The following is a 21,380-nucleotide window of genomic DNA, read 5'->3' as shown; positions in this document are numbered from 1 at the left end:
CCAGTATTGGATATGTTAAAATTGCAAACAGAGGGACATTCATTGTTTGAGCCACTCAAAAGACTCATTCATTCAATTATACTCCAAGCATTTATGGGCTGTACTATTTAACTATGTTGAACATAATGTGTAGCCACTGAAAACTAAGGTCACTCTGTTATAAAGACCTCTGGGAAATGGGAGAATTCACATTAGTGCTTGCAATCGCTCCTAAAATCTTGTTCCCTTAAAATCAACTATAGTGGTCATAAAATTGTCACAGTAAGTGTAATAAGTCAATGGTTCCAAAAGGAATGATTCGTGCAGTCGGCCAATGGATCAATTCCAATTTGAGTGCTTTTGCAAGGGCTTTTTCTTTGCTCCATGTCCCAGTGACAGAGCTGGGAGCTGAGAAATAAGCCTTTTCCATTTTAGTGGGATTGATGATGGCAGCGCTCAAGCCAACATTTAGCTCTCTATTTCATCTATGGGTTAGCTGCACATGAGAAAGTTTAGAAATGAGTAATGGAGCTGGAGGTGTATCAATACGATATTGATATTGTGGCAGGAGGAGTCAGCTGGGATTTGGGTTGTCATGATGGACAATGTGAAGATCGTTTCTCACCGATCCGTTCTTCAGATTGAAAGAAACGGTTTGGTATTTGGGAAATAAAATTAGGATGATTGATACCACTCGTGTCTATGAGCCAAATAAAGTTGTGTGATGGTTAGCTTAGCATAAAAACTGAAAGCCTGTGGGAAACAGTAAGCATTACTCTATTGAGATGTTTAAAAAGCTGCCAATCCTCGTCTCTTTAGCTCATAATTTACCAAGATGAATGATTTATGAATGATTTATTTAATCTGTAAAAATGTAGCGCTTTTAATCTACACTGTTTTCCATCTTAATGCTAAGCTAACTATCACCTGGCTTCAGGTTCATAATTAATAAACAGGTGAGTGGTAATTCTTTTTACATCTAAGAAATCATATAAAGACTTTTCCTTAATGTTAAACTATTTCTCTAATTTTTTAAGGACCACTCCAACAATGTGTCCAGAAATATCACTACATAATTGTTATTGGTAGTCTTTAATATAATGCAATACTCATTTTATTGTTGTAAAAGTTGTAGTTATTTGTAGAAGTGTTAAGGTAGGATAAGCTAGATAAACCTAGTTATGGTCGAAGGCTTTAAGGTTCATCCTCTCTCTGAAAGACTTCCTTAGTTTGCTCCTTGGTGCAGGAACAGGACCGTGACTCTGTCTGAAGAAGCCATGGTCACCTGTGGCTTCAGTGGTCTGGATGTGGTGGCTCTGGTACTCAAGCTGCTGGGGAGGCTGAACCTGTGTTTGTACATCGAGGACGCCGAGCGGAGCGTTTTTGCGGCTGAGGCCTCCTGCACCTCCAGTGTTGTTCCTCTGGAGCTGTTGGATGATGGCAGAGAACTTGGCATCCAGAGATGGTCTGCCAGTTTTGGGTCTTGTGGCCTGGCGTGAAGTGCAAAGGCCTGAGTTTTCCTTCTCCTGGAACTGAGAGGGAGGAGGAGGGTGGAGAGAAGCAGGCAGGGGAGGCCTGGCAGGACGGATGGAGGTAGCGCAAGGCTTTCTATCAGGCGGAGGGGCCGGGGCACGGCGCTTCTTGTTGCTGACAGGTGTCGAGCTGGTGCTCTGGTTGGGGCTTGGGCAGGGGGTGGAGGTTTTGCTCTTGCTCAGAATACTCTTCTGCACTACCACAGAATGAGACCCATCAAACAGAGTGGACCAATTAGGCGCTTCCTTCTCCTCCTCAGGACCAATAAGAAAGTGGCCATCCGTTTCCTCTATCTTGTTGTGGATCATGTCTGTGATGCTCTCAAACTTACCAGGTGAATTAATACCTGCACATGAAGGATAAGGAGCATTAATATTACATCAAACAGTAAACTCAATTCAGCCACTTGTTCCATTTAGACTACTTACTGAGGTCATTGTAAACCGAATCAGCCTGCTTGGTGAGGAAAAGTGATGGTTTCTGTGGTGACACAACCTCGATTTTCATTAGCTGGTTGCAACAGTGCAGCCACTGGCCTGGTTATAAAGGAGGAGAGCCACCAGAGATATAGATTAAAGGTTAAAAAAGTTAGCTAAATATCAATGCAGCCACCTTTCTTACTAAAACAGACTGATGTACACACTGTTCGCCTTCTTTTTCCATATCAAACAAAGATCTTTCCACACAACCAGGAACGTGCTCTGATTGCACAGAAACATACTCACTCTGATCATACAGGTGCTGGTCGAGGGCATCCTGCCAGTCCTCCAGCTCCTCCCTGGTTTCTGTGCTGAAGATGAGGCTGTGAGTTCCCTCTGGTGAAGGGTTGATGATGCACAGACTCCTGGATTTCTGGCCTGCCGACTCCTTCTCCATCATACGGATTCTAGTGTCCTGCAGAAACAAACCGTAACTTCTCATCGGCTGAAAAAGGAGCACCACGGTAACAAAATGAGAGCTCTATGAGGAGTGTAATAAAAAGTTGATTGCTGATATTGCAGAAATACATTTGAATTCAGCAACAAGAAGTCAAAGATGCAAGTAGCACACTGAGTAATATGGCATTTTACTGCACACGTTAGGGAAAACTCTGAGCTGAGATTTTAATCAATAATAATGAATGCGAGGCTTGTGTTTCATTTAAAATTCTGCTAACCAGAAAGCGCAATGAAAACATTAACATGTACAAACAGAAATAACAGTGACAGTAAGCAACATCCTGGTGTTGTTAACATTTCTACGTTCCCACTTTTATATTGGAGTAATAAATACATTCAAACACAAAGTACAGACTAGAGCGGGATATAATGTGGTGTAAATAAAGTTTGGAATCTGTCTTACCTTGTTGATGGGTACATTGAGAGTGGGCTGCACCTTTGCCTCAATTTCCTCTGGGGTGAAGTAACAGGACAAAAAGCCGGCACTCAGCACACAGTAAAGACTGCAGCAGCGGTACATCCCCTCCACACTTTGCTGAAATCACCAGAAGAACAGATGAGAGAAGAGCCGTATAATCTAACATAGTGATAACAGCAGTCAACTCACCTTCTGGTTCAGGTAGCCAGTCATCATGCTCTGTGTCATGCAGTTAGGTTGGGCCACCAAGCGGCAGCAGAGGTTGCCATAAAGTGGAAGCCAGGATGACCATTCGGCTGTGGGGATGAAAAGCAACAATGCCGATGAAACTCACTTGTTTGTGATGTATTTTAATAAACGGGTATTTGCTTTATGTAAAGATAGAGGGACATCATTATAATCTGTAGCAAAAAGATAAAAACACATGATTCTACAGCTTTTTTTTTATTTATTTTTTTAACATTTTGCAAGCCAAAATTTCGTCCATCAAAATGAATCTGTTTTATTGAAGCTGTCTGTGTCGTAAATATATATTCTCACATCGTGGTGAATCAAAGCTGAGCTCAAAAGAATAATAAACTTACAACCCCACTTATTACATTTCTGTTCCTTCTTACCATTTTGGAGGACGATGAGGGAGTGCGACTGAAAGCTGCCTTCAGCTTCAGGCAGACACAGCGTTGTGTAGGCCAGCAGGCTGTACTTGGCTCCTCTGGTGCAGGTACAGACACACATAAACACAAAGTTTAATGCTCCTTCAAGTGTGCTGCATCTGCTCTTTAGATATTTAGAAACATTGGCTTCAAAAGCTCAAGCACAAAAATCTTCGTGAACGTCGACCTCGAAAAATGAATAATAGGGAAATGTTCAGTATAATAATGTTAAGACTCCAGCATGCACTGTAACAACAGGATTTTGTAAATTGTCTCCTTGCTCAGAGGCCTGTTGATCCCAAAGTTTCTCCTTACACTGAACAGGTGGTGTGTATCGCTTACAGATGTTCTGTCAGGTTTCATTTGATGCTTGATTGCGTGGATGGCCAGTATTGGATAGTACTGTTAAGTTGTTTTTGGTCACAGATACAAATAAAACCCAGGAAGAAATATCAATAGGCTTTTGCAGGGAAAAAAACCCCTTTGATATATTGATAGAAAAAAAAATCTATGACTGTCTAAAATCTTTATTTCAACACTCATTCTCTGCAATTTGTCTGCAAACCCTTTCATGAGCATGCAGCTAAAACCTTTGTTTCATCATTGAGTTTGTTCCCGGCTCCAACAATCATTCCAGAGCCAAGAATCTTTAAAAGGGCTTTCATGGGATAACTCAAAACTTACATTGGTATGGGGTTGTGCTGCAGGAAGGTGTCAGGGTCTGGATTGTCCAGCAGAGGGCAGAGCTTCTTTCCAGCCACCTTTCCAAAGGAATTGCGAAGCTTCTTGGCCAGCTTCTTTGGCGTGTTGACCAGAGTGAGCTCTTCCTCCAGGGCACAGCTCCACAGCTCCACCTTCAGCTCAAACAGAGGACCTGCTTCTTTACTAGAAAATAAGAACATGTACATAAACCAGGTTATGTTAGGAGTACGACCCACTGCTGACAATAAAAAAATCCTGAATTATGCATTTTTTGCACAGATCTGACCAGTTACATCTGTAAAAGATGTTAAGTATATGTCAATGTTTGTAGACCAAAACACACACGTCTGCCATCCATGTATCTGATTTGTAAATTCCAGCGACATACTTTTAAAACCTCTCATTTCTAATTATTTTACCTGGCATATTCGACGTGCAATAATTACTTACAAGATGGTGACTCCCTCAAAGCAGACGTCAGTGACTGATCTGTCCACCACCATCATCTCTGTGTCAAACACCTCTGAGCCAATCTGCATCAGGCAGAACAACGCCACTCGACGAGAGCCTAGAACACAAGGGAAAACAAGAATTCTGTGTTACATCAAGTTTTCATAAAGAAAAAAAAAACATCCGGGAAAACTAAATAGAAGGTACAAAAATGAGCAACACAAGGACAAACGTACTCCCTCTGTTGTTAAAGTGATCTGAGTCCCTCCACATCAAAGGAATACGCAGCCCTGCAGCAGAAGACAGGAGAGAGAGGCGTGTCACAGAAACACTCTGAAGATTTTATTTCTAAATGTGTAATATGTTTATAAGACTATTAAAATGTAACATATTTTATTCAGGGTTGTACAAGAGTCTTATTCTGTGCACTGACTCTTTGATAATGATTTGGGAAGAAATGGTGCAGAAGTCTTACCAGAAACAGCAATCGTTCCACTGCAGCACACACGGCCATCCAAGCCTGGCTCTGACAGTCTGAAGTAAACGTTTATAAATGATCACAACTTATCAAATTATGTTTATTAAAACATCACCCTCCCTTCAACAAAACAGAACTTCAAATAAACCTGTTACGAAACACTCTCAGTCACTGGGTCAGTGAAAGGCCTAAAAAGCTAAGTCCTCACCTCCCGACTGCTCCCATCATGTCCTGCTCCTCTTTTTTCTTCTGCAGCTGTGAGAGATAAGCCTTGATCCTGGCGTTGCAGGTCAGCAGGTTCTTGGAGGCGTTAAGAACCTGTTCTCTCTTACTGCAGGCCAGGAGCAGCTTGTAGGCACCCTCACGCATCCGTATCTCAAACTCCAGCTTTTCTTGTATGTTTGTGTTCTTATTCGACAGAACATACAAAAGGAAAAAGTTTCAACAATCAGGTGAATGAATATCAAAATAAAGCGTAGAATGTTTTTTTTCTTTTTCTTTGCTTTGTGAGTCTGTAAAACTATGAGGACGTGAGGAATGCAAACATGTTGGTTTTGCCGAGATGAAGTTTCCCTTGAATGGTTATTAGAGATGTTCTGACATCACTTTGTCCGTAACAGATCATAATTTGCCTGGAACAGGCTGAGTTTTTGTTGGGATATGTCTTCATTATGGTAATGGATCTGTTAGACACGTGATCCCTGATACCCAATAAGAATTTAGGCTGATAGTAGTATAAAAAACACTGAGCAGTTACCTCCATGAGAGGGTACGAGCACAACACTGAAGTTGATATTGATAGGCTGATGTTTGAAAATGTCATCTCCTTTGAGGCCACCATGTTTTCATCACTCATGACATGACTTGATGAATACTAGGATGTGAATGTTAGATGGACAATGGTATGACTCGATTTAGATCACACGTGATTCAGCTGATTCAGTTTTCAAATGTATGTCAATGGCATGCTGTGAGTAAGGGAATACAGGGTTTTAGGGTTAGATCAAGCTAACATATTTGTAGCCAAAATGGAGGATGATTATGTCTGATATAATCAGTTTAAAAAAAATCAAAAATTAATCTTTAACTTCATTAAAAAAAAAAAACACGTTTTTTTGTATTTGGTATGGGTACTGTTGATCAAATTAATTTCAGAAATAAATGCACCACAGTTTAAGAGATATAACATCCTCATTCTCCATTTGAACTTTCATTCTGTGATATGCACCTGTAACTTTTTAGAAATCTGTCGTATGTACAACAAATTCATATCATTCACTATCTGCTGAGTGTCATTCAGAAGACTGGGGCATCGTCTCATGCTTTTGCTCTGTAATGACATTTAGTTATAGAGGTGTTAGAACACAAAAAGGAGTATTATTCCTGTCCATGCTCTGGTCCATTCAACAGTTCAGAGAGTGCACAGATCTGGTTTCAGCTCTCCTGTTTGTTAGCTGAGCCGAGCTTTGTCCACGGGGAAATAAACCAAAGTGAGTGAATGTTTAGAGAAGCCCTTAAAAAAGTTAGTTGAGCACTGTCTACCGAATAAGCAAGATGTTGCTATTAATTTGAAAACGTAAAGAAACGTACATCAGTCTCGTTTAGTATCTTTGCACTTTGGACCCCTCCCAGACTGAACTGTCATTGTGATTCAGATTTGACGATAAAAAAACAAAATTCCACTCGCAAAGTCTCTGCTCATACCTCTGCTTGAAGGAATAAGGTACTCTGCCTTATTTTCTTTCGTTTAATCTCCATTGCCATCGCAGAAGTTGCCGATAATAACGACCTGGAGCTTCCGTTTCGCTTGGAAATTTGAACGTCTCGCGGGTCGTCCATATTGCACACCCATTCGCTAACTACAGCACGCGCAGGCTGCGCCAACGTCCAACGAACAAGGAGGGGTTTGATTCATGTCCCGCCACCTACCGCATGGGTAGCAACCATAGACTGTAACACGGATTCTAACTATGTTGTGTACAGGTTAAAGTCAAAACGCAGATTCAAGCAAAATTATTCAGAAGAAATGTTAAAACTTTTGGGATAATTTTGCACGCCGGTGAGTTTTTAGTGGTGTTTAAGGTAATGATTTGTGAAAAGACAACCTCTAATTGGGACATGGTATAATATACCACAAAAAAATCAGACAATAAAACAAATTGCTGAATTGAAACTTACACGAAGAAGCATGCAGTATAGTTCAACGACTGACAACTAAGTTTCGAGGTTTATACAATTAATAGGCCCAGGTTTACGTTTAAAAAAAAATGCTTTGCTAGTCGGCATCTTCATAAAAAGAAACCGAGCGCGCCACGCAGACGAAGGAGGAGCGTCATTACGTCATTGTTGTGCGAGACGTTTTGAAGTATCACGTTTTCTGTTCAAACGTTATTTTTAAGTGTTTGTGGACGTATGCATTAAAATAGATATCAATCCACATTTTAGTTACATTGATCTGATTGCCCAGTTGTTTCTAGTAAGTTATAACTAGTATAATACTAGTAGTAGTGGTAATATTTACAATATAATATTTACAGTATGGTAATACTCTTAAGATCCTGTAGTTTTCATCCAGTTGATAATTTGTTGTCTTTGTTCCACTGAGCTGAGCATCATTGACTACATTTTCAGCGTTAATATTGTTCTGCAAGCTGTGTAACCCGGCTGACGCGAGGAACAATAGACCCTGAGTGAGTCCAGGAAACCCGCCCACCCGGTTCTGTCATGGGCTTCTGGTCGAGCTGGAAGCATCCATGGTTGGAAGTGTAGACGATGTCTTTCAAGTTAACGAAAATATCCAACTCCGGAAATTACGACATTTGCTTTGAAAATTAAAAGTCAGGTTTTTGAAAATTATAAACAAATTTATACATAATCCTCTGATCTCGTTTGTCCATTGTCCTCGTAACTTACTCACCTGCCTTGAGCTGTATACAGATGTGTTTTATTTATGTTCATCAAGGTCAGGTTCCAGGTTCATCCAGTTAACATCAGGAGGAAGCAATGTAGATAAGAGATGGGGAAAAATCGATGCAGTATTATGATATTTTGTGTGGTGATGTTATATCTCATGGTAGTATCGATATTTTTTGAATATGATAGTTTAATTATGATATTTTAGATACATTTTTAACTGCTGAAGTGTTTGCACAATTCATTTTGAACAAGTTGCTTTGTTAAGAATCTATAGTTCCATGAGACAGAAATACTAACACTTTAGATTGTGAGGTGCGTTCAGCTTTTCACTGGGTTTTAATTTGATCACAGTGTTGTTCAGTCTGTAAGCTTGACTCTCACTCCATATAAATGAAAAGACTCAAGAGGGATAAAAAACCTGAGATTTTGTTCTTATTTGACAAAAAAAAAACTTGTTTAGTTTAGTGTAGTGGACATAATGTGCAGTTAAAAAGCTTAATCGCAAAAAGTTTAAAATCACAATAGAATCATGATTTGAGTATTGGGATAATATTGTATTGTGGGGCCTTTGGTGATTCCCACTGTAATGAAGATCTTAAGATAAGATAATACTTATTGACCCTCAGAGGGGTTTTCCCAGGATTTTTCTAAGAGAACACATTGATTGATTGACAATATTATTCTGCATTTTTTCCCTTGATAGTGAAGGGATGGCTTTCCTTACTTCGGCTCTGGCTAGTACACACAAACTAAATATGTTGGAGTAGTCTTACATGTCACTGTTTATAATAGAGGCTGTTTATCCTCTCCTTTTTTGGGGAGAAAGAGCATCTTCTTTTGGCACCGCTGTCTCCAGCCCAAACTAAAATAGAACCCAACTGTCTAACAAGCATAGCAAAAAAAACAACAGTTTTTAAGGAAAACAAGAGACATCAAGGGGAAAACAAATGAGCGTGTGTGTCGTCCTCTCTTTCACACATACTCCTTTTAACACCCTTCCCTATGTGCAGCACGCAAAGGGAGGAGGAATAATTTTGTAAAATGTTTGTCCTAACTTAAAATATCATTGTTTTTAGTGGCCACCAAGTTTCACAGACAAAGGAATGCTGAACTACAATCTTCCTTAATCTTAATGGTTGCCTTAAAGATTTGATGTTTGTTAATCCACTGTAGACTAGACCATTAGGGGACTAAAGAAAGTGTGTTCTTTACACCCCTCGGAGTCTTAGCTTTTTCCTGCCCCCCAAAATAAGCTTGCAAAACCCAGCATCTGATTCAACTTAATCTGTATTCTGTTTATACTGTTCAACTTTAATTTATCTACATACTGCTTCCCTGGTGCAATAATCACAAGTGCCCTTGCCTGTTGATTGTCTGTTGACTCCCTGTCGTTTATTTGTTTGTCACAAAGTTCTCCAGTTAAGTTTTGCTACAATTTGTTATTTTTATAGTATTGCTATTTTTTATTTAATTGTCATGTTTATTGTTATTCTCTACTGTTTTTTTTATGCACTGTGGGTTGAGGTGAATGCAATTTCATCTGTGCTGTATGTTAACATGGAGCATATTTGACAATAAAGCCTACGAACGAACTATTCGCTCTTATTTTATTGTGAAAACAGGGACCGGAAGTAGTGAATCATATGGCTGCTGTGTTGACTTGCAGGATTGTCCGCGCGTCGCTTTATCAGTGAGCGGCTGAGAGGGAGAAGGCCGATGCGCACAGCCAGAACTGCAGCAGCGGCTGGGCTGGGCTCTAACCACACACACTCACCCTCGACAGTTACACACACACAGAGGAGGAAAAGGGTAAGTGGGGCGTGAATTTCACTTTATTAAGCATATAAGAAAAATATTCAGGTTAACTAACAGTACGTGTTTGGCTGTGTGGTCGACTGTTTAAGGCACGTGAAGTTTGCGGCATACAGAGAGGGAAGAGTCGCTGTTCTGCTTTTCTCATCCATTCATGTTAATGTGGGTTTTTAATGTTGATCCAAAATTCTCCGGGTTGACGACTTTAAAGCTTCCCTGGTTTAAATGGCAAAAGCTGGAGTAAAAGTGTTTGTCACACTTAGTTTTTTTTTTTTTTAAAAAGACGTGGAATATAAATGTGTAGGGTATAAACAGAACTGGGCTGACTCCTTGTTGGCTAACTGGATGTGGCTACTGTTATCGGCAGCAGCATGACCAGCCTGCACTGCTACGCCTTTGTACAAAGACAGAGCTTCCCCTCTTACTGTTCTTCTTTTAAAACACCACTCACATTTCTCTCTGTCTTAGTAGTATTTGCTCCCGACCTGTTTTCTTCTTAGTTGCATCCTTCTGTACCGGGCGGACGGTATGGAGACAGGATGCACATCAATGAAGGTCGGCCACAATGGACGCTTTGTGTTTATCTCGGCGGAGACACACTAACCTGAGGGTCCTCTTTGAGTCTGCTTATATTGTCTGAAGGGAAGATTGTATGCCGAGGCTTTTCGCCATTAAATACAGTAGTAGTTTTTCCCGATGTCGGATCCCCCCTTCTGTGTGTGGCTTTGTTTTCGTGCAGATGTAGCTGGCCTACATACATCCGCTGTCTTTGTGTTGAGTTTGATTTTTGCTGTTATCATCACATGAGATGTTAAACAAAACGTGATGAGCCTTAAATGCATTATCTTTAATACTGAGATGTTAAAATAAGCCTTAAATATACATTGTTTGCATTCGTCTGCCAGACTAATATGCACAATTAATAATTGTGTAATAATGGTTTATTATCAGAAAATAGACTGCCATGAACACATGGGAAAAAGTCAGTCAAAATGCTCAAGGATGATGCATAAAAATAGCCTGCACTTGTTTAAAACAGATATTTGTATAAGCAGACTCATGTGATTTTATTTACCTAGTTTCTTTTCTCGATCTCATCTGATAACATTTAATTTAGCAAAAAAAGAGGTCTGCTTTATAACACAACTTTGCACACACTGAGTTGAGGTTTTCTTTGAAAGCTGCACTAGGGGCTGAACATCACCAAGTCGATTTAGTCTCCTCCTCCTCCTCCCTCGTCCGTATTAATTCAAAAAATGTTTGGGTTTGAGCCATAGCGTGTGCAGCGGATAGCATCCAGTCTCCTTCTCTTTTCCTCCTCATTTTTGCTCTGCCTTTATACCGCTCCTTCCTGCCCTCCCTGCAAATGTTGCTGCCGGCGAGCTGGTTGGCTGTGCAGGCGGTTGCATTTTTAAAAAGTGTGTCAGTGTCACAGGACGGTTGCTGCTCAGCAGCCTCCACGTTGCCATCGTAAAAGTGTCAATTTAAACGGTTCAAGTGCAGAAAATAACACAGGCAACCATGTGAGTTAATAGAGATTTTTATCTTATGACTTTTACTACATCCATTGAAAATGTTCTTATGTTGCTTTGCTTGTTTACATAATTCCTTAGTGTCAGCAAGCTGTAACATACACTTAATAAGCTGAAGGGGCTTCACTATCAAAACTGTTGTGATATTTTAGTCACTAATGAGCAATTTGTATTTTGTATAGAAAGGTTCACTTCAATAATAGGGGCTTATTTTCTCCTCTAGTCCATTGATGGGACTCAGGACTTTGTTGTCCTGCCTGCCTTCAGCCATTGTGTGTATAGGAAGTTTAGGAAGTGAGTTAATTTTACTTTAGTGGTCAGGGAGTGTGAGTTGAGACAGAACACAACATAGCCTGGGTGTTGATACTATTACCTTATGTTCAATTTGTCTATTAAAGCCTTTTTGTGCCAGGGTGTCTGTGGCTTTTAATAGCGGTGGATCTCACTTCTGTAATCTGGATGGAAAAGTTGAAGTGGTTATGCGAGGCAGAAATAAGAAGGTGAACAGAAAAGAACTGGGAGAGTGAGAGAGTACATGGCACAGGAAAAAAAAAAAGCTTGGACAAAAGTATAAACAATCATTTGCCTCTCCCTTGTTATGGAACATCTGGTGGAACATCTCAAAATTGAAAACATAACAGACTGACCTTCACATCTGCTGCGGGTCGTAACATACTCCCCTTTGACTTTCCACTTTTTTGTGCTTCTTTCCACAGCAGATATTGATCTTTTATTTTAGCAGTTTCCAATTCCCATCACTCCCTTTGCCAGGCTCCCTCTGATTGTCCTGTTCTGCCTCCATGTTTTTTTTCTTCTCCTAAGTGCTAGTGTGCATTTCAGAGTGAGACAGTACACTATTTTTGTCGACTGCTGAGGCGATTGCTGTGGGCAGGATGTAATGTTGCTGGTGCCATAATCAACGTGGCAGGGTTGGCCAAATACTAATGTTCCTGTTAAAGGGCCACGGGTCAGACATTATCTGCTCAGCAGGGGCCAAACAGAGCCATAACACCACTGACTGGAACAAACCTATACTCCCTGTCAATGTGCTGAGATATTATCACTTCACATTTGTAAACGCATCACCACCCAGCTTTTTTCTTGTTTTGGCCTTAATAATAACTGAAATTATTCATTTGGTTATCAAAATAGTTTCTGATAATGCCTTCATCAACAAATAGTTTCAACCACGGCCAAGTGTGTTTACGATCTCTTTTCACCTTAACTTAAGGTTAAATATTACTACACAAAGAGTTTTATCTTTCGTGCCCTGTTGACAAAACTGCCTCCTGAAATAAGTTTATTTCAGTATGTTTTTGTCTGTCCATTTGTGAGTGAGAATCACATGCTCTGACACAGACAATGCTGTGGGCCATGTGTGTTACTAATTCTCTTGGAGTATTAATTATCTTTTTGTTTGGGTTTTATCAGTAAGACCGCTGTCCTGGCTTCACCCTCTGTCCTCTCTCCAAGAATAATCCCTTTTCTAAGGGAAGTGCTTAAAGGCCTTCTGCGTTCTCTTTTTCCTATATAGTTGTTGATATCTGCGAGGAGTGCATGTCCACATGTAGGTCTGTGGGTCATGTGGTACAATGGGGTCAGCGAGCGTATGGTGGGTTCCTGTCTTAAGGCCAGCGAGGTGTGCAGCCTTTGTGTGTGATGATAACAAAGAGGTGGATGCAGGCTGCTAAACGGTGGTGTTAGCTTGTTTGTTCCTACCACCGACTGCTCATGTAATGCGTGTGTCCGTTTTACAGCACCATATGGTCTTTTATGCTGCACTGGGACTTCTTCTTTTTTTCTTTTTTTTTTACCCTGCATGCAACATTTAAAAGTCACATCAGCACACATAAAGCATACACACAACAGGACACTCTGCAGATTTGAGGGGATTTATTATCTCCCTGCATAGTGCTGATCTCCATATTGTGAAAGGTTACGCAATGTCTGGATTTTTGGTTTCAGCCAGGTTTGTTGTTGTCATCCATTTGTTTGGGTTAACTGTTGTCTCAACATCACAGTAAATTATTGCCTCTCATTGCTCCTTTGTGCACGACTAGTTTTAGAGCAAGACCATAAAAGATACTTTATTTATTGTCAAACAAACTGGAGTTGACTGTCTGCCCTGCAGAGCTCAGATTAATTCACTTAATGTCAGACTGCTGGAGTTCAGAGTTCGGCGTTGTGCTCATTCCTCTCTCAGATTATTCATAGAAGTTGTTGCAACATTAGCATCAAAAAATCTTTTCTGGACTAGTGCATTATTAGAATTTGACTATCATTTCAATGTCATTGAAAGACACAGGAAATATAAGAAACCATGATGCACAAGCAATCATTTTAAGCAGATGTTAAGACAGGAACAATAGCTCATACTACTCTACACTTGTATGTCGGTAAATACACTGTAGACTAAGCCACGAGGGGCTAAAGAAAATCCTTTTGTCTTTTCTGTTTGCCTGTCCAGAGAAAGTGTGTTCTCTTCACCCCTCGGGGTGTTATGGTCTTCCTGTCCCCCAAAGATTTAGGGTTGCAGGTGCGAGACAGTCTCCGTGGTCTGTAATGTATTGACTTCAGCCTTCTGAAAGAACAAGGTTTTCTGCTATTTATTTGTCTTGCCCGTCAATGTTGTCTTTTTAATTGCTTCTTCCTATGCTTCCAATAAACCATCCAGCAGCAAGTACTCGTTGCTTCTTTTTATTATTGCAAAGCTACAGTGTTTATGGAAGAACTCATTTCAGAGCTTACATAACATTATAACTCCCAAAGGTCATGACCTTTCATTTTGACAACATCTGTGGTGCTAAGCTGTCTTTACTGGAGTGTGAAACTTGTCTACTTCCCAAAAATGATCGAGTTTAAGTGCGCTGCTTCATGATCATCTCTTCAGATTGTCTTGGGGTCATTTAACAAACTTACTGCTCTGTCTTTTTTTTTTTTTTTTTACTGAGCAGCCGACGGAGGTATCACTGTTCAAGTTAGCGCTATTTATATCATAACAGACAGCTTCTGCTGCTGTTGAGGACAGTTAATGCACCACGTCTTGTCTGGCAGGCGGTTTCTAATAGGAGAGCCCGCAACCAGGCAGGAAAGTTCAGAGCAACACACGCTTAAAAGCCTTTTAATTTAATCACTTCAATTCAATTGAAGTAAGTTTCTTTTCTTCCCGTAAAAAGCGACACACAAAAAGTCAGCAGGTCTGACTGTGTTTCTTGTTTGTGGCGTCCGTACTGTCGCTGTTGGTAAGATTTCCTGTAGTTTCACCAGCTTTTAAGCTGCATTTTGTAGGCCGACAACCGCACCACACCCTGTAGGCCTAAATTTGGTCCTCATCATAAGACCGTCAGGAAATGTCAGTGACAAGAGTATGACTTGTTCAGTTTTCTGTCTGCTCTGATTTTTTTTTTTCTTCCCCCTTTACAGCCTTATTCATGCTCTTGGCTCAGCGTACGCTTGTGTGTGTTTGTAAACCCGTGTGGACAGGCTGCAAACAGCAGCTGTCAGTGATGTGGTCTGAGTCAGCTACAGGGTCTCTGCGGTGATGTGATGGTCTTGGAGGTTAAACAGAAAGAAAAGCTGATGAGTCTTGCTGTGGGTGCAGCTGTTGCATCATTCTGTGATACACACACACACACACACACACACACACACACACACACACACACACACACACACACACCGGAGCCAGATGCTACGTGGAGAGCAGCAGCCATGTGCGGAAGCAAAGAAACATATAGTGAGGACAGTCAACTAAACTGGCACTCATTGACATCACTTCCTCTCCCCTCTTGGACGGGGTTTGTAATTGGCTACTTTGGAGTGGATCAACTGATTTGAAATGCTGCAAAGACAAAAGACTGCTTGTGTCGCGTTTTGTGAGAAAAAAACAAAACAGAAACGTTGCTGTAAGAGTTATCAGAGCCAATGAATGTGATTATCCTTTGCAGCTTTACAATCACTCACATGTCCGAGCATTTTATGGCCTCTGTCGGAGGTCGCTCCAGATGGTTCGGCCGTTTTTGATTCACACCTTTCCTGAAGAACGAGTAGGTCTGCTTCTGTCCATTAACAGCTCACTGCAGTGCTAGATGTGTGTAAATAATGCTGTGAAATATTAAAAGAAAGTCTGTAAATGAATGTCTGATTAATGGCGTCTGTGTCCATTGTGTACCCCACAGGAGGGACTCATTGATCTTCTTTTTCTGTCATGATCATGTTCTAATTTGTTGAGCCTCTTTGCAGCCGACACTTGGTTTATCACATCATTTAGGTCATTCAATCAACAAATTAACGCCACATCTACTATGGAGTCAAAGATGAGAAAGCTTGCCACGACAGGAAGTGTTGTGTTCATGCTTCCTCTCTTCACTACCATCTCCTCTTTACAAAGAGTCATCTCAGAATGACCCCTCCCTTTCGCTCTTTTAGTTCTGCCTGTTAGGAGACAGGGGACTTTCTGCCAAAACCATGAGGTCACTACTCTTCCTTATTAGCTCCAGCAAGAGCAGGAGTTGCTGACACAAAGCCAAGAGTCTAGCAGTTGACATTTGTGTTGTAAAGATAAAAAATGTGAAGAACTTATATTCAATTTGGCATCTGTTATTGCTTTGTAAAATTCAATGTATTTATTGCAGTTTGTCATTGTAAGCTGCATCATGTAACAAAACGATATTAACATCTGGTCAGTATTTTCTTTGGTTTATTATGATCTAATATAGATCATGATAAAGAACCACATAGAACATTTCTAATTCCACAAATGAAGAACTCAAGTGGACATTTTGGGATTGCACGCAAATAGTCCAAGATCTCCACTTACCAAATGATACATGTTTAGCTCAATGAATGGCAGCATATTACTCACATCTGAGTGGTAGAAAAAACTGAGAATATTAAATGTTTCCTTGAACATGGTTGAATCCACTTTAAACAGTTTAATTGTTATACTTATAGCTCTTCAGATGTGGTTGCATTGCTATTCCATGCATCCAGGATAAAAAATGTGGCTTTAAATCTAATCATTAGGACTGTAAAGAGCACATGTTCAGCAGACGGCTCTATCCCGTTTGTCAGACGCACCACTGCATTCCTTCAGATTCCTTGTCTTTCATGTGTGATAGCATGAAGGTTTTTTTTATTGGCACCACACAGGCTGGTATTCATCGTATTCAGGCTCCTCGACCACATCATGGTGAACCTTGCATTCTGCACTTAGTGTGCAGTGGTTATTGAGATGCTTGGCCTTCAGTGGGGAGGGGTGTGCACACATAATTACAGTGTCATGGCAATGCTGCTGTTCGTTGTACACTCTCTGATAACACATGCAGAATGAGCTGATCTAGTGTCACCTCCAAAACACATTTCGTGTTCCACATCGCACATGTCAAGTGGTCATGTGAATGATGAAACATGATTCCCAAGCAGGGGATGCAAATCATATGAGCATTAGAAACTTAGCTGGCAGCTTCATGTAAATGATCTGGTTCATTTTTAGACCTTCTTTCCCCAAACGTGGTGCAGACATTTTCACTCAGTTACGAATGATTACTCAATTTTGCCCAAACCAATTTATTTAATGGGTTAGTGTTATGCCACCCCGCCATGGCATAATTAACATAAATTATGTAGAAAAAAAAAAGACAGCAGGTTGCAGCACAATACTTGTATCACAGTGATTTCTAATTGTGTAATGATGGCCCTTGTAATGTAATATAAAGCCATATTGAGTGATGGAAGCCGATCCCAGACAGCTGTCGATGTTCTCAGCAACAAACTGTTAGAGGTGTGCAGTTGATTCAAATGTACCCTGGGGATAATTGAGTTGGTATACTGAGTACTTATGAGGTCAAGTGAGCAAGAGCTTAGCTCAATAATCTTTAATACGCTCTCTGATGGGCTTTTCTTGGCACTTTTTACTCTTAGTAGAGAGTCTGTCATTTTTGGCGCCTTGAATTGACCATGAAAACCTTCTCTTTAAAACCTCTGTGTGAATGCAATTTAATTCTCTACACCTGATTTGAATTCCAACATTAAGCTTACGCTAAGTGCACCAAGATGTCTACCTCACTCCGTGCTCTTTTGTTTTTATTTTGTGGCAGTGTTCACATTAAAAGGAAGTGAAGTTACATTTCGCTGTTACGTTTTGCAGCCTGTTAATCTGTCTGACAGAATCAACCCGCACTGTTTTTTTTTTGTTTTTTACCATCAAACCTAACTTCTAGCAATCCATAAAGTCAGATTCTTCGAGATTACGTGTCCATCTGTTCTTCCATGCCTTTTGGAAGTTAGACAGTCAGAGTGGCTGGCTTTGACCTCCTTTCCAGCTCATCTGAAGGAGAACGAGGGGAGGAGGAAAAGCAAGAGGGAAAATAAATGTCTCGCTGGGGAGGCCAGCCAACATTCCTACATCACTTCCTCCCTTAACATCTGGCAATGATCAGAGCAGGCAGAGAGAAAGAGTGGACGTAGCTCACTGGCTAGCTCACTGTTCCTTTCCAGGCGTAGACTCTGAAGCATCACATTACGAGAACGCCCACTCTGCTTCATTCCCCCTACCAGCAAAACAAAATGAAGCAAGATGGAGTGTTTCTAGTTAGTGAACCTCCTCCCTTGTTGACACTTTGTCAGTCACTCTCCTGTTTATTACGTACTTGTTTTAGAGATTTCAGCTGTTCCTATAACATAACAGATCATCAGTATTGACATATTCACCTGCTTTTGTGACTCTAAATAAAAAGATAAAAACTGTCTTTTTCCTTTCCTCCCTCCTAAGGATGGCCTAGCTGTGTCGTGTTCTCAGCAGTCTATGAGCAGCGAGCTTCCTGGACCAGAGGTATGTCATAAAACTCAATATCCTATTTTAAAACAATACGCTTACATCTGTAGCGTTGTTCCACTAAGATACAGTAATGACATGTCAACTTCAAAGTTTTAAGATCATGTTTGGAAATACTCACATTTATTTTCTGCTAAAAATACTTTACAATATTATTCACAGAATGTTACTTATTGTATGGTAGAAACTGATAAGGGACAATGATTTAATAAAAGTAACATGATGCATCAATAAAAACATACAAGGCTTATAGTTTCTCTATATGTATCACTGTGATATATTTGATGTCATTTTGATGCACCGAATGTCTCTTCTCACGGGTGTTATGAGGACAAAGCCGCCAAAGTAGCTTTTCCATATGAACATGTAATGCTTCAGGAGCAGTTTACAGCTCAGGGATACACTGCTACCACCAAATGCTAAAACTGATCATTGGTCTTCACAGATGAGCTGAACCCCCTCTGCTTCTTCTGTGCTTCTCTGCACGTACAGTAGGTGTCTACCAGAGGCAGAAGCAGGCTGCAGAGATGAGCGTCACCTCCTGGTTCCTGGTGAGCAGCGGGGGCACACGCCACCGACTGCCCCGGGAAATGATCTTTGTTGGCCGGGACGACTGTGAGCTAATGCTTCAGGTGAGAATACTTCACAGCAGTGTTTCTTCACTGACGACGTCAAAAAACGGAAACTCTTTTCTCGTTGTCTTCAGCCCTTATTGTCGCAGCAAATGGCAGTCTGAGTCTCAGTAACTCAGATTTGAGATAGCATAAGAACAGGTTGAATACAAGTAGCCTGACGCTGGTTAGCGGCTTCTTCCCAGTGAAATAACCAGCTGTCAGTTTCATAAGCTAAAGTGTTTACAGAGGGACTATGCAAATTAGCCCAGAGTGCTTGTGCTGTCGGTCTTGCAGTAGCAGAACTTGTTGACATCTCTTTGTGTTTGTGTGTCGTGAGGCGGTGTCTCTGCAGCAGTGCATACATCCAGGGAAAACCACGTGTACCTCTGGTCACTGCACTATTAATAGAAAGTGGGACAGATACCTCCTGAGCGAGCTCTTAACTGACCGGCTCAGTTATAGTGGGTAGAGGGTGCAACCATGGCAGCAGTCTTTGTTGTGAGTGACATTACATGTTCAGGGATTTTGAAGCTGGTACCAGTGTCCCTCTGAGTATTCGACAGTGAGCAGTTTATTGTGGACTCTCACTTATTTATTTTGATCCTGTTGGTAAAAGGAAGAGGTCGAATGTTTAAGTTGAACTCTCCATCTAATTTAAATCACTGTGTAAACCAATGTGTTGACACAATGCTGTCTTATTTACTCAGGTTTTTGCTGTCCATACAGCAGTTACATTCAAATGAAGTGTTCATAATATTTATTAAAATCCATTGTACCATTGAGATAGTACTTATTTTTAATTTTATGTTTTTATTCAAAATTCTTCAGTACTTGAATTTACCGACGTTTGGTGCTTTTAGTTTTTAAATGTGTCTCCGGTGTGAGTGACTAAGAGAGTATGATCCAGGATGAGAATTACTAATACATCTCCAGTGACTAGTGCCCTGCTTGTGCGTATGTTTCCTACCTTTGTGATGTCTTTGGACTGCTGAGGAAATCCTCCAAATTGAGGACAACATTTTGTTGTTGTGCAGTGCTGGTCCATCACCCTGTGTAGCTGCTCACAGTTGGCCTCCATGTGACTGCTTTATCAAGCCGACGTTTAATCACATGGCTGAACGTTAAGAGCTGTTTTCATGCACCAAATTAAACGTACTCATACACTGACAGACATTCACACATGATCACACTGCTAAATGCTTTGATGTCATCTCACTGAATAATGTCAGCGGTTTGGGCTCTGCTGTTTACTGAATGATCAGATTCTTACTTTCTTTATTTAAGGCAAGAATGAAATGAAGACAGGAACAGATCCTCCGTGAAGTCAGCCTTAATCATTTCATAACATTTCGCCCATGGCAGCTATAAACCAGATCATAAAAAGTCAGTCGGGCTCTTGTAGCTCTTAGTGTCTCTCAGGATTATTTAGTCTGTCTTAAAGCCCAACTCATTTGCTGTTAATGTGTGTTTGCCTCTTGTTTCTATCTGGTCCTGTAGTATTTTCTGGATCATCTGTTCTTTGCCTGTATGCACCAGAGTAAGAGGCTCCTGTGTGTTAGCTCCTGCAAACACCCCACTGAAAAGTGTTCATCTTCTACTGTTGAAAACAAGAGTTGAATTCAGATGTATTTACATTGCTGACACTGCTCTTCAGTCATGCTGAGCTCCCCTTCATCTGCAATCTTTAGCTGTATCTTCAGATATTTAGTAGGTCAGCAGTGCATCTACTTAAAGCAGCACAAGTCTGTATCCTGTGAAGTATCTCTCCTAATCTTGATAAGGTGATCATATTCATGGTTGGCCTTTCTCGGTTGCTTCTCAGAAACACTGCAGACTTGTATTTATATTTTGTACTCAGTAGAGGGTGCAGTCAAGTTAGACCAGCGGGGGAGAAATGGGATTACAGGAAAGATTTGTGGCATTCATTTCAAAGACTCAAGAGAACAAGTGACTTCAACAGTTTTATCATTGTTTTCTAAATGTGGAAAAAAACACACTTTGTCTTGCAAATCATTTCATGTAATTTCAGATGTAGTTAAAATGGGACTTAACTTAAGCTCTTTCACTTTGCAATATTTTGAATGTAATTGTAATGTTTGAATTAATTTTATATTAATATTTTAAAGAAGACCCCAGGAAGACTAGCTGCCATTAAATGGGCAGCAAATGTGGGTTCTAATAAAACAATAAAACTAGACTTTTAAAATACTTTTATGTGAAGCTGCTGTGAAATATATTGGTCAGAAATAATCTCTGTGTTTAGTGGAGAAAGTGAAGGCTGACTTTTGAAATCCAGTGACTCCAGATGATGAGCTAATCACTGAGAAATGTTTTACTTTACGCCAAAAATGACATCAGATATACAGCTGCAACCTCAGGCACATCAGCCTTTTAAACCATTTAACATGACATTAAAGGCTTAATGCTTCTTTACCAGCAAATAGTTCCAGAAAAATAGCAGTTCATCTGGTTTCTTATTGACTCATGTTTGTCTATGATGACTCGAACTGACATTTTTAA

At 40.5% G+C, this 21,380-nt stretch overlaps 2 protein-coding genes across 7 annotated transcripts in view; one reads left to right on the top strand and one right to left on the bottom strand.

The window, feature by feature from the left end:
• Positions 1-838: 838 nt before the first annotated feature.
• rtkn2 (rhotekin 2) lies at positions 839-7,074 on the bottom strand. Of its 2 annotated transcripts, XM_079362510.1 has the most exons (13): positions 6,856-7,074; positions 6,380-6,481; positions 5,360-5,559; positions 5,149-5,207; positions 4,910-4,963; positions 4,674-4,791; positions 4,206-4,406; positions 3,486-3,580; positions 3,058-3,164; positions 2,854-2,985; positions 2,238-2,406; positions 1,941-2,048; positions 839-1,858 (listed from the first exon to the last, which is right to left on the bottom strand). In XM_079362510.1, the coding sequence occupies exons 1-13, from the start codon at positions 6,988-6,990 to the stop codon at positions 1,155-1,157; spliced, it is 2,184 nt and encodes a 727-aa protein (XP_079218636.1). In that variant the 5' UTR covers positions 6,991-7,074; the 3' UTR covers positions 839-1,154. The 2 variants fall into 2 exon arrangements, with proteins under 2 accessions (XP_079218636.1, XP_079218637.1); XM_079362511.1 differs by lacking the exon at positions 6,380-6,481 and having other exon boundaries at positions 6,856-7,072.
• A 2,652-nt stretch (positions 7,075-9,726) lies between these two features.
• Positions 9,727-21,380, top strand: part of cep170aa (centrosomal protein 170Aa) — a 38,266-nt gene continuing 26,612 nt past the window's right edge. For 3 of the 5 annotated variants that reach the window (XM_079362502.1, XM_079362500.1, XM_079362499.1), the window contains exons 1-3: positions 9,727-9,876; positions 18,184-18,243; positions 18,739-18,878. In XM_079362502.1, the coding sequence (XP_079218628.1) occupies positions 18,774-18,878 (105 nt within the window). In that variant the 5' untranslated portion in view covers positions 9,727-9,876; positions 18,184-18,243; positions 18,739-18,773. Of the gene's footprint in view, positions 9,877-18,182; positions 18,244-18,738; positions 18,879-21,380 lie in introns of those variants that run through there. The other 2 variants (XM_079362501.1, XM_079362503.1) reach the window with 2 other exon arrangements.

This window comes from Symphodus melops (genome assembly GCF_947650265.1).
Source record: "Symphodus melops genome assembly, chromosome: 15".
Lineage (NCBI taxonomy): Eukaryota > Metazoa > Chordata > Actinopteri > Labriformes > Labridae > Symphodus > Symphodus melops.
This window is presented reverse-complemented; position numbering and strand designations above follow the sequence as displayed.